The sequence below is a fragment of the Schistocerca gregaria genome, chromosome 5, assembly GCF_023897955.1.
Source record: "Schistocerca gregaria isolate iqSchGreg1 chromosome 5, iqSchGreg1.2, whole genome shotgun sequence".
NCBI classification, from domain to species: Eukaryota; Metazoa; Arthropoda; class Insecta; order Orthoptera; family Acrididae; genus Schistocerca; species Schistocerca gregaria.
Window position 1 is genome coordinate 486652535 of NC_064924.1, and position 14180 is coordinate 486666714.

The following is a 14180-nucleotide window of genomic DNA, read 5'->3' on the forward strand; positions in this document are numbered from 1 at the left end:
CAAGCACCAACATACAGGTGAGTGCTAACGAGACTAGCTACAGAAGCAGGTAATATTGCTGTGATGGGTGGTCACAAAAGTAGAATTAGTCAGTGGATTATGGCCTTGATTAATTTTGATTGCACTGTAGACTGTGATAAGCACTCTTCAAATTTGGTGGCAATACGTTCAGTTAAGCACAATGTGATGATGGAATTGTTCTTTGTAAATATTCAAGCACCATTCCCACAAAAAGCTTAAGCATTCATCCCACACAAGAGGTCACGTAAAATGCCATCTATCCAGACCAGCTATTAAGTTCAAAAAATTATGGCAGGTGAACATAATGGCAGCCAAATATATGTACAGCTAAAAGTGACAGTTGCCTCTGCCTATGGCAGTTTTCGTGACTCAAATTGATGGGACTGGACTTTCATGGTTCTTGCAGGTGTGATACCAAGAGAGTGTATTGGATCTGAGCCAGACTTTGGGGGAGGGAGAGAGGGAGAGAGGGAGTGAGGGAGGGAGGGAAAGGTAAAATGTAAAAGTAAAGGTAAACGTAAAAGCAATGTTCCCCATCCTGGTCCAACACCAGTCAGTTGGGCCCGACCGACTGCTATGTCATCCTCTGCCTGGGGCATGATTGGATGCAATATCATTTTGTATTATCGCAAAATATGGGAGACAATGTCATGAAAATGATACACGAATTGAGGTGTCAACCATTAAAACAAGATGTTTTCATTGAAGGAGGCTCATTTAATGAAATTTCAATCTCCAACTTTCTCCTCTGAGTGTGAAAACATTTTGTTGGCACCCACCTGCACGTGGAGAAATGATCATCATAATAAAATAACAGAAATCAGGGTGCACACAGAAGGTTAAAGTGTTCATTTTTCCCACAAGTTGTTCGAGATTGGAACTGTGAGAAATAGCTTGAAGGTGGTTTGATAATTGTGGTTTGATAATTGTGAATGGCACAGAAATTATGTTGATGTAGATGATCGCACAGCACTCTCCTGATGAGTGTCATGTTTCTTGACCCCAGAACAACTACTAATTGGTTGAGTAGCTCCTCACCTGGCCTCATGAGGCTGATTGTGTTCGCTACCAGTCCTCCCACCAAAGAAAAATCCCTGCATGGGAGTTAGCCTTGTTGACTGCTCAACTAAAGAAGTGGATGGAGGAGTACGGTGGGGGGAGGGAGGGGGGGAGGCAGTGGGAGGACTGAATGACAAAATAGTTTTAAGATTTCATGAAGTGTGGGTACGCTAGCTAACAATCAATATGCACCTGTATATTTTCTGACTTTCTTGAATATGATAGTGGACTGATACATCTGTCTGCCGGTCTGTCTGGGCAAGATGCTTTGAAAAGATTTTTTCCTATAGTGGGAAGGAAATGGGTAGACAGCTGTGCTGTACTGTGCTGTCCTGTCCTGCTCTGACCTGCCCCTTCCTGAAGGTGGCTTTGCATGATGCTACATACTTTCAGAGGATAAATCTATGACAGTCTGATGAGGTTTCATGGATGTTGATTGTGCACAGCATTTGCAACAGTTGCCTGAGGATGCGATCATTTGGCACAAAATGAACTGCATTTTAAACTCAATAATGAATCAAAGAATGTTCCCTTCCAGCCAATATGTGGCTGATGAAAACACTCAGGATGATGATGATGATAAAATCAGGACAGTACAAAGGAATTCAGTGACAATTAGTAAGATATCAAACATAAATTTTATTTTTAAAATAAAAACTCAACACAAGAACTAACAATGGCTGTATCACACTCTTGCATACAAGGCAGTAGTCTGTTGACTCATCTTACACAGTATTCATCACCTTCGAGCAAAATTTTTGTCCATTGCCATTCCAGACCTCTGGATGTTGTTTATATTTGATCGAATACGGCCTTCAACAGTCTCTTGGGATGCAGCAATTGAAAGTTGTTTCCTGTGAAAATAATATATTGGTAGATTTGTGTAAGAGAAACACATCATAAAATATGGAGGCGATTTGAAAGAAAGAAAATTAATTTGAAAAGTATTGACTCCCAGATTAGTAAGCAAAAGATCAAGTTTAAAAAGAATATATTTTGTTATGAAACAATTTTACCTTATAAAATCTTTATCAAAATCTTTCATCTGCTTTTTCTCATATTCTTCCTGTGCCTTATTTCTGGCTATGTTCTTGTCCCGCTCTTGTTCCCTCCATTTGGCATTATCTAACATTTCTGCCCTTCTGCGTTCAATTTCTTCCTCAGTTAATTTCTTTTTTTCCGGCTTCTTCCAGCTCCTGTCAGCCTTGTATTTATCTGTATAGGTTGGTTTATGCTGGTTCCTTGAATCAGTCTTTGGATTATTATGCTCTGTTCTGTCCCTGTCCTGATGTCTGTCCTGTAATAAGTGGAAACATCACCAACTTGCAATCTTTTGTCAGCCTCTTTATGTGCAATAAACAGGGTGTTATAAAGAATGGACAATTGCTCCCACCAAGTAAATCCTGTGTCACTGGAGCTTCTCAGTTCAAAATCATTCCGGCTGTTATAATCCCTTCAAACGTATATACATGCAAAATGTAGCACCTATACTGACCAGCCACAACATTATGGCCAGTGTCCTAATAGAATATGGGGTCACCTTTGGCATGACATTTGGCTTTAATTCATCAATTCGATATGACATTGAAACATGCCAGCAGACAGAGGACACCAGTTATACAAACTTTCGGCAGACTATGAGGTTGTTTAATGACTTACAGATGATAGAGAGAGTTCGTACCTGACAATTTTGAGGAAAAATTGAGAGAAAATAAAATCAATAAAAAATTACAGGAAATGAAAATAAAGTCCAAACAAAAGATCAAATAGAATATGAAGGCAGAGATAAAGAGCAATGAAGATGAAATGTCTCGTGAAGCCGCACAAGTTAACAATAGGTGAACAGTGACGGTGAATATGCTTTGGAGTTGCCATACTTGCAGTATGGAAGCAATGGTGTTGGAGGCAAAATAAATATCCAGGTCCCTACCATTAAAATTCAATTCAAAGAATGTTCAGCTATATGAAGTGGGATGTTCTCAGAGAGTTATTTTGTGACAATTCATTGTTCCTAAAAGTTTGTTATCTCCTAGAAACTGCTAGAATTACTAGTCACCTGATACAGAATGCTGGCAGTGATTCTGTACATGTTAAGACTGGGAAAGTTAGAATGCTGATGTTATGAGTCCATTGGGTTTACAATTTGGATACATGTAAGAAACACTTGGTAGGAAAGCAAGTTTAGAAATAAAACAACAGTGCCTGACATGTTTGTTACTGAGATACTATGTGGCATACGTAGATGGTTACTCTGTGAAGTGTGGGAAACATTTTGTACAGCATTGATCCTATTTAATCAAAGCACGACTGACTATAATTACAGCCTCAAAATAACAGCCCTCGACTGGTACTAGTTCACAAGAACTATTCAAAATGACGAAAGCTTTTATCTTATTTTGCTGAAGGGTAATCAAGATGCTTTTATACATCTTTTGGACAAAGCTCTTATAGGTAATTTGGAATGTGAACCTTTCCATTAAATGTTTCACCACAAAAGTCAGTAATAGATCTATATCTCATTAAGGATCATAGCAGAGAGGGAGGATTTAATAAAGACACTGTGGTTGCCATCCAAATTATGATAATGTTGTGCAGTAATAGATATAAAGCAGACAGAAATGTGCTAATCTCCTGGAGTTAGGCATTCTTTTTCATCAACAGCATTTTGACAAGGTCAGGAGAAGCATGTCGCTTTTTCTGAACAAAAATAATGACAAATTTTTGTGTGCACTCAACAGTAAAGATCTTTGTTGTTCTACTATATTTTGATAGCTGCAAGTGCTACTAAAATAGATGAAAGAGTCTAAAATATTCTTTCAAATGTTCCTAAACGTGATGACACACATTTACACAAGCAAATTAATACAATTATAAAATTATTCTATCCCAAAAAATACAGTATAATCAATCAGAAAATTAAGAAAAAAATCTAAAAAAGAAGAATGTGGACTGTTAAGGGTGAGCTAATTATTCCACTATACACTCGAATTTCTAGCTTAAATGCCGGAGTCCAGATACCATGCAACATCTTAAAAGCCAGAACAAACTAAATGTCACATCAACAAAAATTAGGAGGCATATCTACACCTAGGTTTACCACCTTCCAGATTACAAACTACACTGTTTTAAGAGTGGAGTTATGGGGATCCATACATCACAATCATAAAGGGGAAGGAGAGTAATTTTCCCTTGCTGTAGTATAAAGCAATGCATAAATATTACACTGCCATATAAGGTGATGTCAGAGTGACAAGTGTGTTGTCCGAATGACCATAGAGACAGATGACATGGTGCATACAGCTGGTAGCTCTGAAAGCAGCTCACTAGCCCCCACTATTAGCTACTGTTTCAACCACACATACAAATGACTCATGGGCACAATAATAACTTGTAGAAGAATGACACATTGTGTTCCCTGCAGGCCTACTTGGCTATTATATTGGCTAACTCATTTCCCAAGATTTCTTAATGCCCTAGCTCATAGTGGAGTAAGATACACTTCCCTACTTCAGCAGGAAAAAGGAGTGCTATATATTTTGTATCATTATCTTTGTTAGGTACAGTTTTGTATTAATTGTAGAGCACTTGGGGAATTAGAGTAAATGAAAAATTTCACCTTTCAATTATACCTTTTCTACTGCATTGCCTTCAAGATTGCATGCAGTCCACCCATACATACTGTCGTGGAAATTTGCATATTATTCACATTGGGAGTAAAAATAACTGGACAGCAAAAGCTGTCTTTTGATTTGAATTGGCATTGTACACAATAGTAAAATTGTGCTACTTGTCTAAAATGTTATAAAGACTTACGTGTGGCAAACAATCAGTTTCTAGTGCTGTGAATTTACAAAACAATACTGAAAAATAGAAATGGTTATTTCTTCTATTTTTTACACTGGGCAAGTTTCCTATATATGAACATATCATAATACAACAAACTCCCATTAGAATGCAAACATACACTATTTCAAAAAAGAAAAAACTTTTGCTAAATCATGCAGGCAATCAACAAGAGGCATGTTTGAAAATTTAAATGTCCCCTCCCATTTTATTTTACTTTGTTTATTTATTGTTTCAATTACTACTTTTCTCTCTCTCTTCTATTCCTCCAATGGTAATATAGCTTTAATTTTATTCTTTACTGTCCTCAGACATTATATGTACCTTCTTTTGATGATAGTCTTCTTCATCCATTGAACTTCGGTCATGTTTTCTTTTCTTGGAATCTTTTGGTCTGGAAGACAGTTTTTTGTCTTTATCAGTATCAACACAAATAGTTTTCAATACAGCTAGGTCTGTTTCTTTAAGCTTCTCTTTCAATTTCTTGTACTTGTCTAAAAGAACAGCATCAATATCACTATCGCTGTCTTCACTGTCACTATTTTTCTTCCTTTTCTTCTTTTTCTTTTTTTCTTTCTTTAATTTTTTCGGTTTTGATGAACCTCGGGAACTTAGCTGCATAAAAATAATTTTATTTTAGTACTTCTATGTGTTACCTTAGTGATACAACAGGAAAATAGGTTATTAAAGATTAAACAAGTACAAAGTGAGTAATGATGTCTTTTAGCTAGAAATGCAAAAGAATAGTGTCATCTCCTTTTCCTCCTTTACACTATCATTAATACAGCATTAATATAACATAGTACAAAATACCAGCTGCTGAAGCTTCTTTAGCTTCACAGGATTTTTTAGTATCTGGCTACGAGTTTCAAGCTCTTTCTTTCGAATAGCAAACAAGGGATCCTCCTGTAGTTTCCTCGCTAAATCAACTTGAGGTGCAAGGAGACTAGCAAATGAAGAATGTTCACCACCTGCTAACGAGAGAAATAAAACATTAACTATCTCTGCATCAGCTTCAAAAATTTATAAAGCAAAACAAGAATCAGATTTACCTTTCTCAGCAAGATTAATATCAATTACCGATGAAGATGATGCTGCTGCTTTTTCAGACTCCTGAATTTGCTCAAAGGTTTTGTCAATAGATCTGCCAAGAAGGTACTCTTCTCTGTCCACTAACTCTCCAGGTTTCTTGTACATCCATTCCAGTTTATGTTCATTTTTCTTCCTGAGAAATAAGCAACAAACTAGGTGGAACACTTTCCTAAGTTATCTCCACTACTACTGTACTGCATAACACACCAAAAAATGAGTGTAGAATCATTTGCCCTTGCCATTTCAAATAGAACTGAATGAGTGACTAATGGTCTACACCTCCATCATTGTGAATTAATTTATCGAAATTAATTTATCGAAATTAATTCACTGACTGTGCATTCCTCAATATCAGCCATTTTATGTGCAGGTCTACTATCTAACAGTAACACAAAAATCTGTGCCACACAAGGACTTGAACAATCATTAACAACACTGGTCTTGATTCCTCCTTGCCTCATACTCCCTGTTGTGGCAATCCATGTAATGTTGTAAGCACTAGGAGATGAATTTATTGAGCTACAATACACAGATGTAGACTGATGACATATGGAAGTCTGGGTTGATAGGGGAGAGTGTAGTATAGCAGAAATGGTTACAGAGACTGCTCGTGATAAGTGGGAAATCCAGGTTCGAGTCCTAGTCCAGCATAAATTTTAATGTCACTTTGGGTAGCAGATTTATGCAGCTGATGTCAATGTATTTGCAGTCAGTGAATTGATTTCAAAAAATATTTCATGCAGCTGTGGATTGTGAACAATGTCTGTTCTTTCAGACATGCATGTAAGTAATTACGAATTAACTTATGGCCGTAATGTTACAAGCATGTGGCAGTAGGTATTATGTTCCTTGATTTAGTAATCCTGCTGGACACATCAATTTATCACTCAATATAATTACGCATATGTCCTGCAAGGTTGCTAGTCATGGTATGGTACAATACATCTGCCAGCACTTTTCCCGGGCTGTAATCTGGACTTAATTGTTACCTACCAAATATATTTGGCCACCATACAAATTTATCTGCTTGCCTACTTTGGGGCTGTCTTTGCTTCCCATTCAACGGGTGGTTGTGTTTTCAGAAAATGTACTGATGGCATATTGTTGCACCGAGAGCATAGTTCATATCCAAGTGTTTCCCACCCAAACCCACAAACAATGCTATTAGCAATAAAGTATGAGTTATTCAACAAACATTCAGAGTACAGTATTAACCATGAGGTATTCAGCACCAGAATACTGGCAATGCACATACATCCTGCATACTTGTGTTTTTATTTAAATTGTTAATTGACACTTTCTGACCTGGAACTGAGTTCCTCTAATCATAGTTGCTCTGTATATAGTTGGCAGCCCTGATGCAGACTATACACGCTTGAATAGTGACCTCTGTCAATGAAGTTAATATTACACCACAAGGAAATTAATTAGAGCCTATTTACACACACACACACACACACACACACACACACACACACACACACACACACAAGAAGAAGAAGAAAAAGAAGAAGAAGCAGCACCTAAAGGCTGGTTTCCCCCATGTGCTTTATAAGTAGGTTTACATACAAATTTAAGACATTTGTGTAAGTATTAAGTGAAGAATCTAGGTTGTTTTTCTTATACATATATTTAGTACTACCACATCTACTTGGGGAACTAAGGAACTAAAGGTTTTAAGTTCCATCTTTTATCTGTTTTCAAAACGTATGTGCGCATATGTGATCTTAGGCCTAATTGTTTAGGTCAACAAGTTTTGAGTTTTAACATTATTTCAAGTGCATTACGTTACTATATTAATAGTATACATATATATTAGTGTTCTACATAACTTTAGTGACTCTTGTGATCTGTAGCCAATATAATATTACTGTTATTGTCTACATAAATTTTGTAAAAATATTGTAAACAACCAAGTTAGCTTTGGGGTTCTATACAGCTGTTGCGACAGATGGTTACATTTGGGGGGGGGGATGTAGTGCAAGGGAATTGGGGACGTAAATGAGTCTCTTCCATGATAATGCAGAGTACGTTCGAGGGATAGGAAAATAGCTCAACAGGGAGGGAAGATTAGAGCCCTTAAGGCTAAACTGGACAATGCTACGGGGGAACACATGAATTTAAGGGGGGAGAAGGGTGAAGACAGGTGGAAACTGGTAGCAAGGAGGAAGGGCCACAGAAAGAGAACTGTATCTGATACTTTCATCATTGGCACAAACAACAGATTTGCCTTGCTACCTCAGATAACTAAGGAAGAGGCTCAGGTAGATGTAAATGTAGTTAATACTCAACAGATTTTCACTAGGAAACAAACTGTTTCAAAAAAAGTAGAATGTAGGAGGAAAATTCAGTTGTTAAGTAGTAGCCATGGAAGAGGTGTAGGCCAGACCTTGCAGGAAAAATTAGGTGAGAGGTAACAGGTCACAATTTTTTTCAAGCCCAGTGCATGCCTTAGCCAAGTGATAGAAGATGTAGGATCACTATGCAAGGGGTTTTCAAAGCAAGATCATGTTGCGATAGTGGGTGGAGCAGAAAACAGTACTGATAGGGATAAGGGCTACAATATTGAGTATGAACTTGTGAAAACAGCATCTGCAACAAACCTTACAAATGTCAACTTGATTCCTGGTTTCATGCGGTATGATCAGCCCCAATTGAACAGCTCTGTCAGGAGGGTTGATATGGAGCTAGATCAGCTGCTTCAGGCGGCTACTTTATCAGGCATAGGTTTGGTCCCTGTTAGTGCTATTGGCAGGTGGGACTTCACAAGGCATGGGCTGCAGCTCAATAGGAAAGGGAAGGGTAAACTGGCTGGGATGGCAGAAAAATATTTAAGGGGGGACACTGAAACTAATGGAACTACCTCTTTTTTCGGCTAAGATCAGTGTCTAATGATTGAACATTGAATGAAGTTAATGAGAAGTTCACATAGGCAAGTACTAGAGATGTTGAAATATCACAAGATTCTCATAAAATTACAGTGAAAAATAATGTTAGTAGTTAGTATATTGCATCAGAGTATCGAGTTTCTTGTTTGTTTAGAAGATTTAGAAACCAAGGGTGGAATAGACATACTATGCCTGCCTAAACATCATATAGTCACAGATTATAGAAAAGGTAAATGTAGGTGGATATAAGTTCTCAGCACATGTAAGTAGAGACACTACAGAGAGAGGAGGAGTTACCATACATTTTGAACTTTATCACTGTGTGAAAAATTTAGAAACTAAAATGTTTTGTGTACAGCAACATATACACTCCTGGAAATTGAAATAAGAACACCGTGAATTCATTGTCCCAGGAAGGGGAAACTTTATTGACACATTCCTGGGGTCAGATACATCACATGATCACACTGACAGAACCACAGGCACATAGACACAGGCAACAGAGCATGCACAATGTCGGCACTAGTACAGTGTATATCCACCTTTAGCAGCAATGCAGGCTGCTATTCTCCCATGGAGACGATCGTAGAGATGCTGGATGTAATCCTGTGGAACGGCTTGCCATGCCATTTCCACCTGGCGCCTCAGTTGGACCAGTGTTCGTGCTGGACGTGCAGACCGCGTGAGACGATGCTTCATCCAGTCCCAAACATGCTCAATGGGGGACAGATCCGGAGATCTTGCTGGCCAGGGTAGTTGACTTACAACTTCTAGAGCACGTTAGGTGGCACGGGACACATGCGGACGTGCATTGTCCTGTTGGAACAGCAAGTTCCCTTGCCGGTCTAGGAATGGTAGAACGATGGGTTCGATGACGGTTTGGATGTACCGTGCACTATTCAGTGTCCCCTCGACGATCACCAGAGGTGTACGGCCAGTGTAGGAGATTGCTCCCCACACCATGATGCCGGGTGTTGGCCCTGTGTGCCTCAGTCGTATGCAGTCCTGATTGTGGCGCTCACCTGCACGGCGCCAAACACGCATACGACCATCATGGGCACCAAGGCAGAAGCGACTCTCATCGCTGAAGACGACACGTCTCCATTCGTCCCTCCATTCACGCCTGTCGCGACACCACTGGAGGCGGACTGGACGATGGTGGGGCGTGAGCGGAAGACGGCCTAACGGTGTGCGGGACCATAGCCCAGCTTCATGGAGACGGCTGCGAATGGTCCTCGCCGATACCCCAGGAGCAACAGTGTCCCTAATTTGCTGGGAAGTAGCGGTGCGGTCCCCTACGGCACTGCGTAGGATCCTACGGTCTTGGCGTGCATCCATGCATCGCTGCGGTCCGGTCCCAGGTCGACAGGCACGTGCACCTTCCGCCGACCACTGGTGACAACATCGATGTACTGTGGAGACCTCACGCCCCACGTGTTGAGCAATTCGGCGGTACGTCCACCCGGCCTCCCGCATGCCCACTATACGCCCTCGCTCAAAGTCCGTCAACTGCACATACGGTTCACGTCCACACTGTTGCGGCATGCTACCAGTGTTAAAGACTGCGATGGAGCTCCGTATGCCACGGCAAACTGGCTGACACTGACGGCGGCGGTGCACAAATGCTGCGCAGCTAGCGCCATTCGACGGCCAACACCGCGGTTCCTGGTGTGTCCGCTGTGCCGTGCGTGTGATCATTGCTTGTACAGCCCTCTCGCAGTGTCCGGAGCAAGTATGGTGGGTCTGACACACCGGTGTCAATGTGTTCTTTTTTCCATTTCCAGGAGTGTAGAAGCATGTGTGTGCTAAAGGGCTCCGAAAAGGCTCAAAATCATGAAATGTTCAATTTTTACTTTTCTGCATTTTAAAAATTTACAGGTTTTTCCCTTTCAATTGATATATAATTCCTTCAGATCAGAAGACTACAACTACTTTTTAAATATTTTTCAAATATGTTCTGCATGGGAATGGCCCACTGTAACACTGTTAAATTGCTGTCAAACGACTCATGAATCTACATGCTGATCATGTACGTTTTAGTGATCTGAGAGAATAAATGTTACAAAATAGGTGTTATGGCTAACCTGTGATAGTTCAATATACATCGCTCGTAATCCTGAAAATTTTTGAAGTGAATTCTGTTCACTGAAGTCTCTGGAAAGCCAAAGGTATGTATTATTACCGTAAACAATAAAGACGATAACCCAGTGTGTGAATCTAACCTTGCTGGTACACCTGCCCATTGCAATGAAAGAGAGAAAGAAAGTACTTCGCAGAGGAAGCTTGGTTCAGTGTATAAATGTTTTATGGGTGAATCAGATGTGAATGGAATACTTGATATGTCAGTTCTCAATCGAATTTTTGCAACCTGTGTAAGACGTATTCTGTGTAGTGAAGTCAGCCTGGAACACACTATATAAAAAATCATGTTGGACTTGACAGTGAAATGGGTGGTATGTGTTCATACATGACCATTTTTTGGAACAGTGTTGCAGTAGTTCCAAATGAAGAAAATGGCAGCAAAATCTATTAACACAACATTAGATTTGTTCATGCCTTGCATACACCTGGTAAAGGTGCTACTGCTGGTGCAGTTTTCTGTGGCATGATGACTCTTCCAAATCGCCAGATTAGTTTTATGAACTATAACAGATTTATAGGGTCTAAAGTAGAAGATGTCTGTATGGAATCTATGAAGAGAGCTATGGAAGAGGCAGTAATAGAAAACAATGCTAATAGAGACTTGACTGCAGCATTCAATGGTATTTGGCGTAACCAGAGATACACATCTCTTCATGGTGTAGTATCTGCCACCAGTACGTATAAAGGGAGAGTTTTCAGATGTAGCAGTAATATCTAAATATTGTAGATGTCCACCAAAAAATAAAGGTACACATGAAAATAATTACACAGCTAACTATAGTGGCAGTGGTGGAGGAATGGAGGTATCTGGTGTTGCTAGTATATTTCAATATTCTGTTGCATGTGATAAAGTGTGATATGTGAATTACCATAGAGATGGTGATTCAAACATATTCAAAAACTGAAGTGCTTTGGTGATAATGTTGTAGTGCAGAAATTTGAGTGTATTGGACACGTACCAAAATGAATGCAATCAAGACTTCAGTGACTGAAAGCTTTGTTCAGAAAACAAAAACTAATTGATGTTGAAGGGCTGGATGGGAAGGGAAGGTTAACTGACAGTGTAATTGACAAAATACAGAACTATTATGGAATGGCTATTAGGCAAAAGACACACAGTGTCATTGAAACGAAGATGGCTGTTTGGGCTCTCTTTTTTTCATACTTTTTCAACCAATTCAATTCCCCATCATTACTTGTGGCCCAAAAGAAAAAAACAGTTGGTGTAAGTACAACAAGGGATTGCCAACAGGTGAAATGTACACTCATAAACATAAGTCTGCCTGATGTGGTAATGGAGGTGATAAAACCTATTTGCAGAAACTTAGCAGCACCTGAGATGTTGAAAAGGTGTGCTCATGCAAAAAATTAAAACTCTGATGAAACTCTAAATAGTGTTGTACGGCCAAAAATCCCCAAGACTGTGTTTGTTGGAATACAAACACTTCACTTTGGTGTGTAAATGCTTTTGCTACTTTCAATGATGGCAATGTTGTACAGTGAAAAGTATTTCGAAATATGGTAATGAAGATAGGTCTCAAAAAGGTGTGAACGATGCTTGCTTTGGACAAGGAAAGTCTTTGGGCTGCTGACAGGGCTGCAAATAGCCTATAAATACAAGCCAGAGTAAACAGGAGGACAAAGAGGAAGCTGAAGGAGGAGTTTGAACAAGATGAAGATAACTCATCCTATGGTCCTAGAATGCACTAGAAAGGTTATCCAAACTTTGTTGCTCGATTCCCAAAAGTTTTATTTTTTCGTACAAATTACATGTTTTCTCAGGATCGAACACATCAATTTGCTTCAGATTTTCAGGAAATGTTACACAGTCCCTTCTGCATCATTCAACACAAACTTTTTTTCAAAAACCTGTATAGTGTTGAATTTATAAACAAAAAATGGCACAAAAAGGTAGTGAATTTTCATTACACTAGAAAAAAATTAAATTCTAGCAACTGAATACAAATTTAAAAAAATCCTTGTCTTAAGTTGTAGCCAATACTCCAATAAATAACCTTGAGAAATTTCATCTTTCTATCACAAACACTTTTCCTAGAAAACATGTAATTTACAAGTGTTATTTTAACAGCAGGAAGACAGTGTTTCCAGAGCCCCTTAAACTAAATAATAGTACTTTTATAATTGTAGCTGTGTATAAGGTCAGCTATTTTTGAAAAATTTGGATTCTTTGTTGTGCTGTCTGTCAGACAGAGGGAAGTAAATTATTGTTTGTGGGGATTTCAATGTAGATTTTCTGAAAGAGTCCAACAAAAAGCTTGACCTTGAAGTGTCACTTGGTTCTTTCAATTTGACGTCAGTTACTGATTTTGCTACTCAGGTGGTACAGGAAAGCAGCACACTGATAGATAATGTTTTTTACAAACCAAGATAAATTTAATCAAATAAAAGCTTTTCCAGTTAAGAATGATCTGTCTGATCATGACACACAGCTAGTTACAGTATATGACATAGCGCCATACAGTAATGCAAAACAGTCTTCCAAAGTAGTGCATTCAATTAACAATTTAACTGCAAACTGACACAAACCTGATGCTAATTTAAAATTTAACCTATTTCATGATATCTTTGTGAGTGTATTTGGAAACAGTTTCCCTAAGAAAACAGTGAAACATAATTGTGAAGCCATCTACAAATCCATGGCTTACTAAACAACATCGCAAGAAATGAGAAACAAGATCTGTTGCTTTCACTAAAAAGGCGACTGTATGAACTAAGATGTACTAACGTCATTGTATTTTCAGTACCACATCGTCATGACCTAACGGAATGGTCCTGCGTTAACAAAGAAGTGGAAAGTGCAAATAGTGAGATGAAACAGATATGCAGACAATTTGAAAATGTAACTTTCACTGATATAAGCAAACTAGGAAGGGGATTCCATACTAGACATGGTTTCCACCTAAATAGATGGGGAAAAAATTTTGTACTTGCAAAAATAATACAAATAGTAAATGCCAAAATGAAAGTAAGTTGTGACACTTCTAACATGATTCTCCTCAAGGACAAGATCCACAAACTACTTGGTGAATCTGAATATGAAGCACCACCACTACAAGACAAGTGTGATGCTCTGACATCGCAAGAAAACACCCCAAGTGCTAGCAGTTCACAAGG

At 38.9% G+C, this 14180-nt stretch overlaps 1 protein-coding gene across 2 annotated transcripts in view; it reads right to left on the reverse strand.

The window, feature by feature from the left end:
* Positions 1 to 1699: 1699 nt before the first annotated feature.
* The window catches only part of LOC126272135 (pre-mRNA-splicing factor CWC25 homolog), a 30379-nt gene continuing 17898 nt past the window's right edge, over positions 1700 to 14180 (reverse strand). Inside the window, exons 3-7 of one of the 2 annotated variants that reach the window (XM_049974742.1) lie at positions 5976 to 6148; positions 5737 to 5897; positions 5248 to 5538; positions 2097 to 2377; positions 1700 to 1934 (exon numbers count right to left, since the gene is read on the reverse strand). In XM_049974742.1, the coding sequence (XP_049830699.1) occupies positions 1820 to 1934; positions 2097 to 2377; positions 5248 to 5538; positions 5737 to 5897; positions 5976 to 6148 (1021 nt within the window). In that variant the 3' untranslated portion in view covers positions 1700 to 1819. The remainder of the gene's footprint in view (positions 1935 to 2096; positions 2378 to 5247; positions 5539 to 5736; positions 5898 to 5975; positions 6149 to 14180) is intronic. The other variant, XM_049974743.1, reaches the window with a different exon arrangement.